Below are 19068 nucleotides of genomic sequence, written 5' to 3' on the forward strand. Positions count from 1 at the left end.
AGCTCAACTGTAGCAACATCACATATGGTCCAGAAAGCTGTTCATGCATTTCCTCCCTCTGCATGGCTCCTGATGACTGAGATCAGACACACCTCTCATGAGCGGCGATCCAGGTGCCAGGCCTCATGCTGTTCCTCTAACCTGGGGAGAGGGGGGGACTGCTCCTCCTGAGGCCTTGTCTGCACCAGGGAAACATGCTGCAAAAGCCCTCTAAAGCCACCTTCCCTTTATGGGTAAGGACATGCGGGATGACAGCGTGTGGCTGGTGACCCATGAATAAGCTGGAGAGTACTTGCAAGAGGCTGGCAAATGCCCAGGTGCTTGTCCCACATCTATATTATAGACACATGCACTCACGTACTTACACGTCCGTGTCCGCCAGGTTTGCAAACTGCTGGACAGTCCCTAAGAAATAAATGCACGTATACCTGCAGTCTGGCCTTCCACTGCAAAATGTCACACGGACAGACATCCAGGTGGGTTTGTTACAGGACAGGGAAGGAGAATTAAAGGGAGAATGGTCTGTCCTTGCGTGCGAGGAGACCGCCTCTCCCAGGCTATAAAGGATCTCCTGGGCAGAGGAACTGCACTTCATAGCAACTTCTACAACAGCATCTTTGGTGCCAATTTCTTGCCAGGAGCGCTGCTCGCATCGTGTTGACCTGAAGCTCATTTTGGCCGGAGCAGGGACCGTGCTTGCCTCGTGAGGCTACTCATATTTTATGGCTCGGTAGTTTTTTGGGACAGGAGTGACTGTCTTGCTCTACCGCGTTCATTTCCATCATCATTAGCGAGAGGACAAATTAAAAGGTATTTCTGGACTGAAGTCCTTCCAAGGGGCAGTTTCTCTGGCTTGCCTTTGACCCCGCTGCCCATGACACCAGGCAGGAGCACCAGGCAGCCTTCACTGATAACATCCAGCCCAGCTCCTGCTGGACAAGACCCCCCACGGCCCTGCCATTGCCCCATGGCCCTGACTGGGGTCACCACAGCAAGGAGGCGAGAACGTGAGGGTTCTGGTACCCCCTCGGAACGGCCACCCCAGCGAGGGTGGTTTGAGCTGAAGTGGCTGCACGGCGATGAACCCTCCAGCGATGAGCTCAGGGTCTCCATCAGCGCTGTGGGGACCGAGTCTGGGTGCGGCTGGTGGCTTCGCAGCCCGCCATCGCTCCTGTTGCCCTTGTGAGGGGCCGGCACCTCGCCACGCCCAGCTCAGCCCGCCGCGGGGGCTCGGAGGGGGGATCTCCGCCAGCCAGGCGCCTGCTCCGGGCGTGTGGGGTGGAGAGAGCAGCCAGGGCCGCGGCTCTGCCCCTTTCGCCTGCCCTCGCCCCTCAGCACCCTGCTCCTTCTTCTTCCCCCCCATCTTGGGCCGCCCCTGCGGCGCCGGCGGGGCCCTGCAGGCGGCGCTGTGCGGCGCCCTCGCGCGCGGGATTGACAGGCCGGGCCGGGGGAGGAGGAGGAGGGAGCGGCAGCGAGAGCCCGTATCGCCCCGCCGCCGCCGCCGCGCAATCCGCCGCCATCCGCCGCGCCCCGCGCCCATCGCCCCTCCGTACCCGGCTCCCCAGGCACTCCCGGCTCCCCGCCACCACCACAGGTGGGTATCGGGGGCCGGCGGCGGCGGCGGCCGCGAATATTTGGGGCGGTGAGTGGGGCCGGGAGGGAGGAGGAGGAAGGGGAGGGAGAGGGAAGGTGGGACGAGGCAGCCCTAAAATGGAGCCGGAGCCAGCGGCTGCCTGCGGCTGCGGCACCCCGCGGCTGCCCGGCCCGGCGGGGGGGAAGCGGTGGCGCAGCTCGGGCGGGTCTCCCGGGCCGGGGGCCTGGCGCTGAGGGGCCGGGTCGGCTGTGGGGGCCATCCCCCGTCTCGGGCTCTTGCAGCCGCCTGTGTTTATTGTGCCCCCCCCCGCGGTGATGGAGGCGCCGGGGCAGCCGCGGGGCCTGGCCGGGCCGGGCCGGCCCTATCCCCTGGGAGGGCCGCGGGCAGGCCCGGGGGGCGCCGCCTCAGCTTGGGGTCCTTCGCCCGGTCTCCAGGCCCCGGGTCGGGGGTCCGCGGCTGGGCGGGTGCCCCGGGCTGGGGGCGAGGGACAGCGGGGGGGGCTCCCCGCCGCAAAGGCAGGTTGTTTTTCTTTCGTCGCTTGGAGTGTGACACAAAGATATTTTTGTCGCGCCGTGTGTGTCTCAGCAAAACAAGGGGGGGGGGGGTGGCATCCAGAAGGCTCGGTCGGTTTGTTGCTGTGTGGGAGCCGACAAAAGGGTCGCTGAGGCCGAAGGCTGAACTGCGGCTTGGGGCGGGGGGTGTGCGGGGCAGCTGCGGAGCCAGGATGGAGTTTGGGTGCTGGGCGAGCCTGTTAGGTGGGTTTGAAAAGATGGTGGGTTTTTTTTGTTTTGTTTGTTTTGTTTGTTTGTTTAGGAGGGAGTTTTTCATCTCTGTGTGGGAGCAGATGGGCTGCAAGCTGAGGAAACCTTAATGCGGGTCCCGGGACACGCGTGCTGTGCATCTTCACAGGGGGTGGCTTGTTTAGTAGTGTTGGTTGTGAACGAGGAGGGGTTTTTTTTTTTCATTAAAGCGGTTACGAAAAGCCCCTGGTCCCCAAAATCAAAGCTGGCCAACAAGGCTGGAATGAGCTGCGAGTTGTGGGTTTTGTTAGGAAAGTCGTTTTGGTTTCATCTTCTGAGCATGCAAAGGGTGGGATACTTTGTGGAGTATCAAGACAACAAATATTAGTATATTGATCTTACTGGTGTTAGGGATGATAACTTTAGTGTTTTGTTTCTTTCTAGGACCCTGTATTAAGTAGAAGCACATTGCAGTGTCTACATCATCTGCTGTAGTCTGCTCAGGAGGAGGGCATCTCACCTCTTCCAGGACTGAATAAAGGTTTATAGTGGAAGTTTTGTTAGCGCTAAACCTTGTCTTTGCAGATGCGCATGGGGCCTACACTGGAATGGGCCCTTTCATGATGTAAAAATAGCTGGCCCCTGTCTTAGAGAGCCCAAGTTTGGAGAATTGGCTTCTGTAGAGTAGAGTTCTTAGAGATAAATTGGCAAGGATGTTACTTTTGGACCTTCCTCTTCCATGCCTTTTGCATGTTCAGCTGGCATTGGGGTAGTTAAACCCCAGTGTCCTAAAAGCTAGCGCTCTGGGCTGGGGACTGGGGAATAAAGGCACCTGGAGGAAGACTGAGACCATATTCTAGAGTAGAGTTTGAAGGAGAATGGGAAGTGATGGTTTCAGGATTATTTCTGTCTGAAGAAATATCTACCTGCATTTTTCACTTGAAGTATTGTAATTGGGCCTGGATTTTATCGGGAGCACTTCTGGGGTCCCTGAGATCTGTGTGGGTTCATCATGGGCGATGCTGTGTTTTTCAAGACTGTGGCCTAAAGAGGCTCTTCCTAGTTAGCAGAGTCTATTTTTGGGGTATGATAAACAAGACTGCTCCTGTATGACCTCCTTGAAATGGGCTAGTACTTTGCTTTTTACAGTTAGAAAGTTCAGATTGAAAGTCATACTCAGAGAAATCACAAGTACTGTTTGAGATTGCTGAGGGCTTTGCAGGTGTTTTTATTTTGTTTTGAATTACACGTTTTCTCAAGCCAGTATGAATGCATCTGGTGTTAGCTGTATTTTGGTTTTTATGCTTAATTTGATATGTACAGTGAATGCAAGTTGATTCCTTTTTTTAATTTGTTGGTGTAGTCTGCTTTTCTGCATAGCTTGAGTAGACAAGACTAGTGTCACACGTTTTTAGGATGCTTTCAGTGGTCTTCACTGGTACGAGAATATATTCCTACGTGACTTGAACAGATACATTTCCTTTAAAAAAAAGTAGTAAATCACAAGTTTTATATAGGTTTCTGAAGTTGTCATTATATACTGCCTTTTTTTTCCACTAAATTCAGAGAATTTTTTATTTGGTCTTACAGTGCATTTTTTTTGATGAACTGTGGGCTTTTTTTCCATTTTCTCTGTGTGCATGAGAGCCTAAAAGTGAAACTCAGCCAACTGGCTGAAGCTGGAAAAGTGGGTAAATAGTCCATACAAGTGCTGGAAAGGAGATGCAGGGCTTAAAAATATTTTATTTTTAGTAAATATGAGTAATGTTCCTAAAGAATTTTTATTACAATGATTTATGTTTATAGTTACATTTTAATAAAGCCTTTTATTGAAGCTTTGTGTGAAACCTGACTTCAAAGGCTAATTTACTTGAACAACCCCCTTCTGAAAGTAGGGGTGGCATTAGAGTCTGTGTTTGCCTTATGCCTGACGCAGGGTGCCGTGGTATCTGACTGAGCAGTGGCACAAACAGTCCTCAGTCCTCGTGTGTGCAGCTCTGATGCCTTTGCGTAGCGCCCGATTCCTGTACTGCGTCCTCCTTGTCCTGCAGGGTATCGCGTCTGGGGTGCAACTGGCAGAAATCAGGACCGTGGTTTTGGCATGTCTGGTAGTGCCTCCAGTTTGCTGAGCTGTACAGTACCGAGCCTGTTAGATTATCCATTACAGAATTACCTGCCTATTGAAGATTCAAAAGTGTTGGTTGCTCAAGGCCTCCATTGTACTTACCTGAGTAATTGAAAGTATTTAAGGGTGAGCTGGGCTGACTTTTAAGTGCTGCTGTATTGAAAATAATAGTAAGCCATTTTATTTTTTCTTTTATGATGATAGTCTGTACAAAGAGATTTTGCTGTGTATTTTCTTGTTGTAGAAATAGAAGCAATATAAACAGAAGAAACTTGCTGAATACAGGATGGTGACGTTGGGGGAGGGAGGGAGAGGGTTTTTTCCAAGGGCTGGACCTCGCTGGTCATCCCTGCTCCTCTTCACTAGATTCCTCATTTATTCTGCAACTTGGCAATGAGTGTCTCGGTATTAGGTCTTGCTTTTCAGCTAATCGTGCCTTGCAAGTGGGTTTTGTTTTTCATGTGGCACTGACTCATTCCCCTAATAGGTTGATAATTTTGCAGCTTGTTATCACTGGGTTGTTATTTGGAACAGAAGAAATACAACTGTGAGTCTGTCAGGTATCAGACAGTGAGGTGAAACCACAGTGAACAGGTAAAGACTGGGGAGGCGCAGCGCTCTGCTTTGTGGAACATCTTTTCTGACTGCTGAAATCAAGTGACTTGGTTATGAGAGTCATGACAGCGTGCTCCTGGAAAGCACCTTCTGAAGGGGGTTTTGCAGATACGTGCAAAACTCATCTGGTTTGGTTAAAAAATTGTTCTTTCCAGCAGGAGGAAAGAAAGGTGCTGAAGCAGGAGATTGCGTTGTAATGTTAAGCATCACTGAAATGTAGCTTGGGCTCGTTTCTAGTTAGTAACCTTTACTAGTATTCAGGATGTTCTGTGTGTGTGCATGTGCTTCCTGCGCAGAAGTGAGAAGTTTGAGCTTATGAGCCTTTTATTTCAAAAGCAAAGCTGTTTGGATATGTATAGCTGTAAATCATGATCTCTTTTTTTGGTCTGGGAGCATGGGGACCATAATTGAAGTGGGCTGGAGGCTGGTCTGGTAGCCCTGGATTGTTTGGTATTTACCTGTGCCATTGGTCGGTTGTGAAGCTGCTTGACTTGCAGTGCTGTGGGGTCTGTGAGGAAGCTGGTTTTGAGGTGTTAAAACGTGTATGTACAGTTCTTCATGGGGTCATTACAGCCACAATACAGTGTCTGTATTTTGGTTCTGAACACCTACATTTTCAGGAAAGTTCTGGTAAACTGAAAGGAGCAAGAGAGCTTGCTGTTGTATCTGTAAGAGACTATGGGCATTTATTTGCGGAGGGCTGGTGAAACCAATTGTGCCCTGAGTGAAAAGGAAGAGGTAATGGCCAGACTTGAAACATGCGAAAGTGAAAGAGGAGGTGAAGGTGAGCCAGAGTTAAGTGCAAAGAAATACGGGAGAAATACCATGAAGGAAGTGAGGACTTGCTAACAGCACCCTAGGATCTGGCCAAGAGGATGACCCTGTTAGACTGTGGTACTTCAGAGGTCCGCAGGGCTTCGATTAGCTGTTGGGAGCATCCTCAATAGCCTTTAAATTTCAGGTGAGTAGCACTTAAGAGGAATAAACTATATAGTAGCACCCTATTGGATGAGATTTGGTAGAGGAATACTTCCTGGGTAGCCTTTGAGATGTTTTGGACAGGAATTGTAGGGATGGTGCTGCAGGGAGTGAATAGAGATGGGTGTGAAGAGCTTGCACTGGGACTTAGCCTCCCACAGGCAGTCCTTATGTGGTAATGTAGAGATTTTTTTTTTTTGGAAGAGTTCTGCTGTGGGGTGGGTTCTTCAGCTGTTCCTACCTGTACGTGGGCTGGGAGCCTGTAGAAAAGCCTTGAGTGCTCTTGTTCAGAGTTTGAAGTGGGCTGTGAAGCAGGCAGGGAAGTAGGGACATGCTCCAGAAATGCTTCTTCATGTCTGGAATGGTATGAAGATGGTTGTATCTTTTTCTGAAATAACCAAAATATCAAGCTCCCACCTAGCAGTTGAAACTTCATGAACCGTCCTTTAGTAGCGGATTCACAAGATCTGAGTGTTATTATGGTGTTGGTGTTCTGCGTCTGAGCAAAATGTTGCCTTTAGTGATGCTTGTGATCCTGTTGCAGTGAAAGCAGTGTATGGGGTGGTTCATTCAGGTGTTTGCAGTGTTGCCCATCTCAGCATGCAGACCTACTTCTCCAGAGCTCCTCTGGAGCAGAGCTTCATGCTGCTCCCGGCCCCGCAGCATTAGGAAGGCACTGTGATTCAGAGGGTGGTTTCCAGTCCTGGAAAGTGGGAGATGAAGGGTCTGTTCCTTGCTGTGCCACTCAGCATAGCTGCAGAGTTCTGTGGTGTCATTGTCCTATCTGGAAAACAGAAACAATGATGCTTACACACCTTATCAGTTATGCACTGCAAATATCTATGTAAACTAAAGCATCTGGGAAATGTTTTCACTTCCTGTCCGGCTTGGCATAGTCCAGATGTTTCATGCATAGTCTGAGTTGCTTAGCTCTCCAGAAAAGCTAAAGCTACCTAAAGCTATCTGAAACCCCTTTCTTCAGAGCGCTGAACCACACTGTGTGTAATGTTGCGGTTTCTTACCACTTTGTACCTGTGTGCTTTCCCCATCAGATTCGTGTTAGCATCGTTGGCATTCGTTTATAGCGCAAATGGCTCCTATGAATAGGCTTCCTCTAAGACTGGTTGCTGTGAAATGCTGCATTGCTCTGATGATGGAATTGGGGAACCTGGAGGAATATTTCCTTGGAAGCTTCAGCCTCTGCAGTGTTTATGAACTGCAGGCTTGTCTGAACTGCTTGTAATCTTATTAATGGTTCGAACCGGCTGCATCAGTCTTGATGGCTGTGGGAAGTTAGAGAAATCAGGTAGAGAAAGATCTATTCAGCTGTTGCCAGGGCAGCTTTGTACCCTGCAGCGTGCGTGTTGCTGCTGGCCTGGCTAGCTGTGAAGGTGCCTGCCAGAGGAGCTCCCATCAGCACCGTGGGGAAGAACATGACTTGAGGGATCTGCTCAGTGGGGGTGTACAGGAACCTCTCCCTTGTGTGTGCAGTGAGGGATTGGCATTTATGGCCTGCTGGTTAATGGCATTGGGTTTTATCTCTGGTCTTCCTCTTCATAAAGGTAACCTTTTGTGCATAACCTGAGTGGGAGCTGAGGCCCTGAAGTCAGCAGACAGCCTGAGAGTGTGGAGAGGTGTTGCCAAAGCCCCGATCTGGTAGAGTGAGGCTCGTTGGCACAAGGTAAACACCCGCCTACCCATTCCACTGTGATCCCTCCTGAGGCTGCAGAGAAAACAGAGCTGCTTAGTCAACAGCTGATGGCATTTATGTGGAAAGAGCTGTATCTGTTCCTGAAAAAAGAACTGTTAACCCTAAATACTACTAACTTTGCTCTAGTTCATCTCTTGGAGCTGTGACATCTCGTCATCTCCTCTCTGCTTGTTTGCTGTAGAACCTAATGTTCACTGCTGAGACATGGAGTAAGTTGCTGAGCTTGGGACCAGGTGGAGGATTTGTGAAATGTTTGGCTTCACTGGAAGAATTTCTGTGGTGACTCCTCAGCATGCATCTGTTTTCTGGCAGCGGTTGATCACAGTCCTTCCGCTGGTCCTTGCCATGGCTGTGTAGGGCTCTCCAAAGTGAGCTATGCCTGATGATTCGGAGGCTGACATTTGGGTTCTGGAGCTGGCAGCATAGGTGTTTCACCTATGCCATTCTTGCTGTATCTCACCTCAGTTATATGGGTGTTGTCATTGCAATAGTTTTTAAATGTCAGGACTGACAGAATTCCATAGCCCTAAAATACAGTGGTGTTCAGTTTAGTTGTTAGTGATGGAAGAGTCTTTGCCTTGAGCTGTCAGTCCTAAGACCTAGAGCAAAGGCACGGGAGCAGTTCATGCTGCGTGGGTGCCTCGTGCCCTTGTGGGTCCCTCTGAAGCAGTGGGCAGAATTGGATCTGCTTTCTGTGCCAGTGGACAGTCTCTTCCACTGGAAGAGGTTGTGCTAGACATGGCAATGTGAAGCATTCCCTCCCTGTTTGACTCTTCATTACAACCGTGCTCCTTCGTGATCAAGAGCTGCATTTTCTTTGAGGGCCTTGGCAGTGCAGGTTTGGGTGGTTGGGGACAGAAACCTGAGCTCTGGGACCTCTGTTACTTGAGCAAACTGTTTTCTCTGCCTTGGTTACCCATTCTGTAAAATAGGACTGACAGTACTGGCCCTGTTACCCATCAGGAGGTCCCTGCCAGCTATTTGCAGTCTGTGGTTGCTCAGATACCTAAATGCCCAGTTTACCTTGCAGTTCAGCTGAATGTTGCCAGGAGCTTTCTGAGCAGGTTTTGCCAGCAGAGCGTTATGCCAGGGATTTCTTTTGTATTTGGATTTAAATTGTTTGCTCATGATCAGCCTCCTTGCTTTGGCATTGAGGGAACAGGATGTTGTATGTGGGTATTCTCCTTGGACATTCAGCTCTCAGAAGAGCCTGAGCATGGCTAAGTGGAAGGCAGAATCACTTTGGAGGCTGTAGTGAGTGTGCTTCAGCTCTGTGCCTTGGTTGTGGAAGAGCCAGAGCGGAAGTACAATTCCTAACGGTAAAGATTTGCGTTTGGGCATGAGCCCTCCTTTGTGCAGGCAGCTCCTGGCGATCCCTAGGTCACTTCCCTTTCCTCTGGTACTAGAGTGTTGGGGTCTGGGTTTGTTGAAGCCACAGGTGGTTCTTGCTGAACTGAGCTGCTCTGGTCTCTTTGAGTTTTGCCTCTGAAATGTGAAACAGGAAAGAAATACACTCCTTTATTTCTATTGTGTCCTGCTGCAGAAGTGCCTACAGGAACTCACAATTTCTGAGCCTGGTGAGGTTTATGGATAGGGGCATTAAAGTCAGTTTGTGCTGGGACTTGTCTCCTTTAATACCTCTGTGGCCTGGATGAGAGGGCAACGAGCAGGATGTTGGTAGTTGGTGCTTTGTTAAGGTACCTTGTTGCCTCCCTGCAGTAATCAATTCCTGATTCTGGGGTCTATGAAACCCCTGCTGTGCTTCCTCTTGGGTTACAGATACAGTTGTTCCCTCCTGACAAGCTGGCACCAAGGGCTCAGTTCCTTCTTTACAACATGATCGTGCACAGGGGCAGAAAATGGGCTCTGTTCCGCTGCAGGGCTGTTGTAGGCAGACACTTGTTTCAAGAAAAGAATTTACTGCGCACCTTGGGATTTCTGCTGCTTGAAAAGGTGGGGTCGTTTCAGGAGTGCAGGATCTCGTAAGTACTTTCTGTGGGCTGTGGACCAGCTTTCTGGCTGGATTTATTTTTTTGCTCCATGCCAGAGTCTTGCATCCTCAGGATGAAGTATTTCTTATCTTTGTCTGCATCCTCAATTACTGGAGGTCAGGACTCCTTTTCAGGGTGTGGCATTGTCTGTCCAGCCCTTACAAAACTTGTTAATATTTTTGTATTTCACAGGCCACGCCTGGGATTGGGGAGTTCTGTTTTCTCTAGAACCATGCAGTGGTTCAGTAACAGTAGATGTGATTCCCAACCTGTTGGGACATTTATGAGAGGGGCCAGCAGGTGAGCTTGGTGAAGACAGAGCGGAGGAAATGAGGTCAGGACATGCCCTTTCTGCCCCCCCACCCCACCCTGTTGTCATGTTTTATCTCTGCCTTTACAGCTCCTGTACAGAGTTAATGACAGAGAATGCTGTCCAGAAGACACTGCCTCTCCTTTTCGTAGTCCTGCTGCATTTCTCAAATCCAGGGTCACTTGTCTTGGAGAAGTCTGATGATGGGGCTGGCCAGCGGGCAACAGCTTCCAACAGTATTACTCAGCTAGCGGCATACCTCTGCAATAAACTATGGGAGATGTGATCCTGAGCTCCCTTTCCCTGTACTTATAAGGAGACAAGATTAATGGGAGATGCAGAGAATAGCTGGAATCGTGCAGAATTAAAAGAATTGGTACTGCCAAGTATACCTATTCAGCTAAGCGAGAGGGTCCCCCCCTTGTGAATCGGGAGCTCTGCTACCGGGTGTCTGTCTTTTCTCTGCACTGCAGGCTTGCTTCTCTCTGTCTGGCAGGATCTGGTGGCACATTCTTGGCAGGCCCGTTTTCAGGTGTACCAACAAATCTTACCAGCTCCTTCTGGAAACAATGCAACAGAATGACAAGCAAGCAGCTTCTTGTGGCCTAGACTGTTGCTACAGCCTCTGCCTGCTCCATGGCTCTTCATTGATCCTATAGACTTTGTATGTGGATGCTGATACTCTCCTGTTGCTCCCCTCCTTCCTAAGCAGTCTCTCCTAGGAACTGAATGCCCATCTGGTCCCTTCCCACTAGGCTGATGGTGCCTGCCTGGCCCAAGCAGGGCTTCTGCAGGAGATAAGTGTGTCTGGCAGCAAGCCCCTAGGGCAGCTGGTCATGCTGTTTCCCCAGAGGTCTTCCAAGGGCAGCCAGTGGTGTCTTTTATTGCTGAGGCAGGTGGTGACCGTGGTTCCACAAATAGGTGATTATTGGTGGGACAGGTTCCAGGAGAAGTAGTGGTATTGCCCGGTTGACAGGTAAATGTTTAGCTGGGAGAGGTACCAGCAAAAAGTGACTGTGTGTATTTAAAGAAGAGTGTATGTTGCTAATATTCTGTGAAACTGTACTGTTTTAAAAAAGGTTTCATGTTACCAGCAGCATTAGGAACCACAACAGATTTCAGTTTAACACGAACTCCAAATACTTCTCTATTTTTTTGCTTTTGCAACCTGAGTTTCTGAACAATTTGTATAAAATTTCAAGTCAAAAATCTTCCTGCTTCTGGAGACAAGCCTTTTCACTTAATGTCCATGCTGTTGCTTTGTTTTGTGTTTGTGACTGCTGATGTGAAGTGAGCAAGGAGTGAAGGTCTGCTGTGGTCTTGGGTCCTTTGCCGGAGTGATTGTGCTCAGTGTAGAGCTCAGTGGTGTGCGAGGAGCTGAAGAGATTCCTTCTAGTGTGTGTGTGTTACCTTTCATAAATCTGTTTGCCCTGCTCAATTAAGGCTGGCTAACTTCCAGGTATTCAAGTTCCATTGAAGTCTAGTGAATAAAACACCAGCAGCCCAGCCTCCTTCATACATAGATTTACAAAGAGCTTTGCAGGCAATCCCATTTGTCAGAAGTCTCTCCCTTTGGCTGTTTTTTCAGCTTAGGGGTTTCCAGTTGTTACCTGTGCCAGTAACTCCGGGTTTTCACCTGATGCTTTTTACAAGAAAGACTCCATGTGCTTAGTAGTTCCCTGCTGTAGCGCCAAGACTTGCATGCTCTGGCGCTGAGAACGTCACTGTCGCTCTCTGGATTAGAATGTACCCCTTTAAAAAGCAGTTGGACAGGGTCAGTAGCCAAACAGCAAATGCAGGGCAACACGATGTGGACATGAAGACTCCTGGGTAGTGAAGCTCTCTGCCCAGGAAGTGATTCTGGTGCAGTTATTTGTACCCTGGGGCCTCTAATGTAACTGGTCATACTGCAGTATTTTCTGATTTCTCTGAGACACTCAGTATTTGGCACTCCAGCGCTGTCCCTGGATATTACAGGAGACCTTCCTAGTCCCGAGAATGGGAGGAGCTAAGCTCCATGATAAAACTGATAGCGAGCCTTCCCCCAAAGACCTCCATAAACCCAGTGAGAAACCTCGTAGAAATGCTGGTGTTTGATGTATTTTTATTTATTTTTATTTATTTATTTATTTCAATTTCTCTGTAACAGGGAGTAATGCTTTCTTCAGGGTCAGCTATCGGACAGGGAGATCCTGAGCACAGGTCAGAGGCTTTGCTGAGACTGTCAGTTTTCAGTTGTCAGCATCGCCACATGCCTGCTGGTTCTAGCTCTCCTAATAATCGGCCTGCAGGCTGGCAGCTTAATTCTTCATGATCTTCTGTTTTACCAGAAATGGCTTCGCTATGCAAGAGTGGAAGGCTCTGATGATCTCTGTCTGGATTCAGTGCTTGACTGTGTGGTGGGATCATAGTCCGGTGTTGGGACAGCCTTGGGAGGCTCTGTGGCCTCTCTGAAGTGCAGTGGGTGACCTGGGTGCAGAGTGGTCCCCTGGTACACCCGTGGACTGGCTCGGGTCTGGAGCTGGCTGCTGTTGGGAGGGACAGGCACCAAGGTCCGGCCGGCGGGATGGCTGTGAGGGGCTCAGCGCCTCTGCAGCCTCTTTGCGCAGTGTCTGTATGGAAAGTGCCTCACCTCCCTGTGGACTTGTTCTCCCCTCTGGAGTGCGCAGGTAATGCAGAAACAAAGCTGTGTTTCACCTTTTCAGGTTCGAAGTAAATTTCACTTATCCAGACAGCAGTTGTGGCTGTCCCAGAAAGTTTGACAAGGGGCTTTATCCCACCACGTCCCCAGCTTCTCTGCTCTGAAGTGGTTGTTTATTCCTCCCGCATCCTTTTAATGGTGTAAGATGTAATCAAGAGGCAGCTGAGACCCAGTTACATAACTGGTTGTCAGGGTTTCTCTTTGGCAGCGTTACCCTGCGGCTGTTTGCATGCTGACTTTCAGGAACTCGGGGATTTTCTGTTAACCGCCTAACTCCTGAGCCTCGTGTGGCAGTTGTATTTTGGTTTGGTTTTTTTTTTTTCCTAATGACTACTAATTTTGTCTGATTTGAATTCTCTGAATCTTAAAGTGGATTTTTATTGCTTGGGATTGTGTGAGGTTGGTACAGGATTGACATGGTCTGGATAGGCCCTGAGTCAGGCTCCCTCTGCAAGGCTCTGTAAAAGTACTTGTAAAAGCAGGTGGCCGTGTTCTTGCCAGCACAGCTGAGGGCTGGTGTGCAGCACCCTCTGCTATTCGCTCTGGTCCGGGGCTCCCCTGAGTCCTGGCAGTTCAAACAGGTCATTGTTCTCAATCCAGCTGCTGCTTCCCTGCCAAGTCCGTGCTAATCGGTGCTTTTTTCTCCCTTTCTCTTTTATGTCTGTCCCACTAAGAAAACATAGTGGAAATGGGCAAGTGAGGAAGGAGCTGTTGTTTTCTTTGGCACACGGTGACCATCTGAGCAAAGACTGAACCACATGGGAGCCAAAGATCTGTTTGCTGCTCTGCAGGAAAAGGTGCCTCAAGAATGCTGGCCAGCCCTGTTGCCTCTGCAGCCCCACGTGGTGGTCCAGGAAAGGTGGCTGTGAGGGCCTTCTTGTGGAGCCTGGTGTTTTTCCTGAGCATCCTGTGGATGCTGTCACTGAGTGACAGAAAATGGTTTTCTTCCTCTGTCCCTGACCACACTGCTTGCTGCCTAGCATGCAGAGTCCACGGCTTCTTACTGCTGCCAGGCCTGATTTAAGTCCTGTAACACAAGAACGAACATTGCGTGGTGTCAGGTTTATTGGTCGGAAACTTGACCCCTGGCAGCAGCCTTTGGGTGGATTTTATTTGGCTGGTTGCAGATCGCAGTATGTTCTCACACTGGCTGGATCCGACATGTTTGTGGTCTGCGCTTTATTTTCTGCATAATGCCTGATGGTCTAAGCCTCTTACCTGGAAATAGTGTTTAGTAAGGCATTGCTGGTAGAAGTTGTAGCTTCTGGTCTGATACAGTTTCTTTCAGAAAGAGTGATTTCTGGTGGTGTTTGAAACATATACTTTCAGCTGGAGGAGTTTCAGAAAGGGTGAAGGGTGGGAAGGTCCCAGAGGGAGAGAGAGAGAGAGATAGATATATACATTATCATTTTATTACTTCCAGCACAGCATTGCAACCCTAAGATGGGACCTAGCAGATGGCATAATAAAACTGCCAACAGTTTCAGGCTTCAAGTGGAGGCTTTACAAGAAGAAATCTGGAAATATAAATGGCGTGTGAAAAGGTTAGATTAAGCTCCTAGATTTGAGAAAACTTAGAAGAGAGAATTATGCTTGAAAAAATGAAAGGTACACTGAAAGTAAACAAAGTTTATTTTCTGACATAAAAGTTGATCTACAGCCTGTTTGTTCCCCATGTTTCAGCTTTGTCCTAGGCTCCAAGAGCCAAAAAGTGGAATGAAAGAGACTGCCTGTGCGAAGGGTGTTAATTGCAGCATGTTGTGCCAGCAATGATCGGAGTGAAAAATGAACAAACCACATCCATTGTGGAAAGTATATAGCTAAAAATGGTGTTGAAGGTGCTAGCAACAGAGAAATTTAATCCTTTTTTAAAAGTGTTTTCAGGATTCACAGAACTGCTGAACCCACAGGTTCAAGAGTCTGAACCTGTTTCATCTAAACAGGTTTTTTTGGACTCCTTAACTCTTTCTCATGGCCAGCAGATGGGAAAAGGGAATTTGAAGAAATAAGTCTCTTGCCTTCAGGTGATGCTTTCAAAGCATTAATTGCTGATACGAGTTATTAACTGTGGCCAGTGTGGAACCATAATCTTAAACATTACAAACCCAGCTACCAGTGCTTCAGTGGGAAACCCAATGATAAATTCCAGTGTGGTGTAAAATACAGTGCTCTTCTGTCATTTATATTTAGGAGTCCTTGTGCATAGCTGCTTATTTTAGACTCACCCTTTTAAAGCAAGGCCTATGTTGACCACCCTCTCTTGTATTCTTATATTTAAAGAAGCTCACCTCTTTCAACACTAGAGTGGCAGAAAAAAAATGATGCTGTGAGAAGTGTGTTCCTGCAGTTCTTTTCATTCAGTTTATGAACCTTAAATCCCGCAAGCTTCTTGTGACTAAAGAGGAGGGGGTTAAAACCTTGTAACTTAGTGTGTCTCCTCACTGAATATCTGCAGTTCTAGCAGTTGTGTGTGTTTTACTTTTTGCTTGTCTGTGGCTAAATAATCTGTTTGATGGCATTTTCCTGGTTCTCTTTCATTAAAAGGCAGATCGGGAGCGGCGCAGAGAAATTTCCTTACTAGATGACATTTCATCGCAATGTCCGATCGTTTGGGGCAAATAACCAAGGGAAAGGATGGGAAAAGCAAGTACTCGACTCTCAGCCTGTTTGATAAGTATAAAGGAAAGTCAATAGAAGCTATCAGAACTACAGGTAAGAAATGCCTTCAGAAAGCTCCTTTTGGTGTCTCCCGTGAGTGGTGTTGCAGAGTTAATTCAGGTTGTTGGCCCTGAGGGTAGGATGCCCAGTGGGAAGCAGCTTGGTTGCAGAGCTGTTTGTGCTGATGTCTAAGCCTGTGCTTCATTAGGACTCCAAGGAAAATGTCTGCAGTTCTTTGTGCTGCTGTTATTGTACAGACATGGAGGAACTATGGCAAAAACAGCCAGGGGACTGTTGGCCCTTTTGTTTAGCCTGTGTCCTTGCTGCAAAGTGGTCAAGTTACAAACTCGAGCGAAAGCCTTACTGGGGGCTTAGGCTATACCAGGGTGGGGCAGTTAAGCTGACTGAAGTGCCTTAGGTTGGTCAGAGCTTGTGTGAGATGAGTTGAGCAGCGAAGACCTGGGGAAGAGCCTGAGCCGGTTTTGCAGTAGGGATGTAACCAAAACTAGATTGTGGGGTCAAAACAATAGAAACATTGCCTGGACTGGCTCTGGATTTGGTGTGGGAGTAGAAAACCAAAGAAAATAGAATACCGTCTTAAGAAATGTGATCTGGTGGGTAGAGCTGGTAAATGTAGACCTCTGAACTCCTGGGTTTGATTACCAGTCTGTCTGCTAAGAGGTGGACTTGGATGGCCGTTTCCCCAAGCTGTGGAAGGGCAATGCTTGCTTCTCCTTGGTGAAATGAAAGAGGAGTATCTACACAGGTAGCTAGAAGACTCTGTGGGCATTTTCTTTTAGGGAGGATTATTTCTGTCTCCCTCCTGACTGTTGTAGGAGGCTGCCTGTTAGCCAGCTGCTACAGCAGACGGATGCTTTGTCATGGTCCTGTGGGAAATGACCTGTACGTTGACATAGCAGCAGTGGTGCTGCTTGTTGTACACTTCTGTTGGGGCTGCACACAGCCACAGCATGCTAATTAAGGTTATTTACCTAGCAGCATATAGCTCCCTGTGACTTGTCGTCGTTCCTTTTTCACTAGTTATTCCTAGACATGGCTTGCAGAGTCTTGGGAAAGTTGCTGCTGCCCGGCGCATGCCACCTCCTGCAAACTTGCCTAGCCTGAAGTCTGAGAACAAAGGAAACGACCCCAACATCATTATAGTACCCAAGGACGGTACAGGATGGGCAAACAAGCAGGATCAGCCAGACCAAAAGAGGTAGGTAGAACTACTTTTTGCTAAGTTTTGTCAGGTAAGCAGCAGCAGTTGTGCACTGCTGTGCTGTGTGTCGAACGGTACAGTGATCAGTTCTCTGTTGTCCATGCCAGTGTAGAGCCAACATTAGCTTGATCTTTTAGCAGTTGCTGTATTACCAGAGTTGTTTGTCTGTCTTCTTACCGTCCTTCCCCTTTGATCTTACCTCTGTTGTCTCTTTTCAGTTCCAGTGCGACGGCTGTACAGCTGCAGGAGTCGCTGCCGCAGCAGGGTTTGCAGAAATCTGTCTCCAATTTACAGAAGCCGACACAGTCAATCAGTCAGGAGGTGGGTGAAAGCGGTCTCTGTGACTGCCACTCTGCTTCCCCTGTCCCCAGATAGCTTGAGGGATTTCTTTAATTGTCCGTGTTGCCTTGCACACGTAAGAATCAGCAGACTGCAGTTTACAGAACAGCTTCTGTATTATCAATTCTTGTAGAACTGACTGTCTTGACTCCAAGTTACTGTGCTCCAGGAATGCAATGCTGCAGTTACAGTATAACTCTGTGCACGTTATCTTGGCACCTTTCAAGTGTGTGCAGATAAGTCTAGCTTCAGTCTAGAAAGAATGGCTGGACTATGGGATGGCTGGTTAGCACTTCTACGCTATTTGACTTTGGGTCTAATTCAAGTGTTGCTTGATGACAACAGATCCAGCTCTTGCCCCCAGCCTGATGAGACTTGCTAAGAAGAGATCTGGTCATGTGGGAGAAGTAGCCAGTGTCAGGACCTGAAAAAGCTACGGCAAGTAAGAAAGCTTCCCCAGAGAGTGCAGGGACCTGGCCCCTCTGCGCTGCAGATTTCACACTTTTAGTTTAAAAAAATTTTCCAGCCCTTGAGGCTCAGGGAAATCAAGACAGGAGTTATGTTTTGAAGAAGAGAAGAGTGGTTAATGCTTGAGAAAGTAGGGTAGCCTTCAAGCTGAGGTGCAGCGTGGAACAAATCTAGAAGATTAAGAGGGACTGTTTGGGAAAATGCGACAGAACAAAGGGAAAGCTTGATTAGAGGGAGGAGAGCAAGAGGAATGGTTTGAGGAAATGGTGAAGATGAGCTGAGGAGAGATGAGAGGCAGGGCAGAGGAGAGGAATATTTGCTGTAGTATCATTGTACACTGGAGAGGGGAGCAGCTAACTTTAGCCCCTTCAAGAAGCTGGGGAGACCTGTGGTATCCAGTGACATCTGGGTGATTTAGAGGTCTGAACCATGGCAGGTGCCAGCCAGGAAATGAGAAACAGTTGTGAGACTTCACTGATCTGTGGGCGTTGGGGTTTTTTTGTGTTTTGTGTTGTTTTCAGAGTACAAATTCAGTGCCAGGTGGACCAAAGTCATGGGCACAGCTGAATGGAAAGCCAGCAGGACAAGAAGGTGGTGAGTATAATAAACAGAAATGGAGCTGGGTATGTGCCTGCTTCCCCCAGACAAGTATGAGGTGGGATGAACTCCATTTCTTCCTGCCTTCCCTGTCTAGACTGGTGCGGAATGGGACACAGCTGTCGTAGTTACAGTGCAGTGAGGCCATATGAGCCTTGTTTTCAGTCTGTGTAGTGTGTTGGCTGGAATGATGCAACTGCATCTGTTCAGGTCTGCCAGTGCAAGAGAGCTTGAACAGAATGTGTCCTGTTGGCGTCTTGAACTAGAATGATGAATGCTCTTGGGAAGCAGCAGGGAGTTCTGGGAGGTGAGGGCTTTGAAAGAGAAGGGAAAGATTTGCCCCCTTATAAGCATCTTCCATCACCTTAGAGCAATGTGTAATAAAGGTGCAGAAAACAATGGGAGAGGGATTGATTTAGAAGAAAAGAAAGGGCATCAGAGACTGGAAATGTAGGCATCTCCACGGCTAGTAGCATGGAGAGCTTCACCTAATTAGGTGGTCATAAGTGAGGCTGTGATGATAATACTCAGGGAACCTGTACACAGCGTCCTTGGTCCGAGGGTGTGACAGTGTCAGTGGGTGGAAGTGGCACTGAAGCTGTGACAGGGTGCGCTTACTTACACCTTGGCTGAGGCCTTTCTATTAAGTCTTCCCGAGTAACTGTGCTGCTAATGGCTTCTGCTTGACTGAGATTCCTGAAGCAGTGTTAACATATATTGGGAGTTTAGTTGTCTTCAAATGGATCCATTTCCACGCAGGAGGTGGTTTCCAGCTGCACTGAGTACTACCATTAAAACTGGAGTGAGAATAGCAGCTCAGTTCCACTGTTTTAATGTGAACAGACCTGGAACCATTCAGTTGTCAAGTGACGTTGCAGAGAGATATGAAAGAATTGAGACAGCTGTAGATTGCAGAAATGGAGAGTACAAGCTTATACTAAATTAAATGAATTCCTTAATGAGAGGGTGTTTGTCAAAGGCTAAATGTTAAAGCAGAGACTTGTTGGAGGTTGGTGGCC

General features: G+C 48.4%; 1 protein-coding gene across 9 annotated transcripts in view; it reads left to right on the forward strand.

The window, feature by feature from the left end:
• Nucleotides 1-1449: 1449 nt before the first annotated feature.
• The window catches only part of PRRC2B (proline rich coiled-coil 2B), a 50056-nt gene continuing 32437 nt past the window's right edge, over nt 1450-19068 (forward strand). For 5 of the 9 annotated variants that reach the window (XM_075439797.1, XM_075439804.1, XM_075439803.1 and 2 more), the window contains exons 1-5: nt 1450-1594; nt 15310-15477; nt 16465-16642; nt 16864-16966; nt 17974-18046. In XM_075439797.1, the coding sequence (XP_075295912.1) occupies nt 15363-15477; nt 16465-16642; nt 16864-16966; nt 17974-18046 (469 nt within the window). In that variant the 5' untranslated portion in view covers nt 1450-1594; nt 15310-15362. Of the gene's footprint in view, nt 1643-14213; nt 14310-15309; nt 15478-16464; nt 16643-16863; nt 16967-17973; nt 18047-19068 lie in introns of those variants that run through there. The other 4 variants (XM_075439798.1, XM_075439801.1, XM_075439800.1 and 1 more) reach the window with 4 other exon arrangements.

This window comes from Opisthocomus hoazin, chromosome 19 (genome assembly GCF_030867145.1).
Source record: "Opisthocomus hoazin isolate bOpiHoa1 chromosome 19, bOpiHoa1.hap1, whole genome shotgun sequence".
NCBI classification, from domain to species: domain Eukaryota; kingdom Metazoa; phylum Chordata; class Aves; order Opisthocomiformes; family Opisthocomidae; genus Opisthocomus; species Opisthocomus hoazin.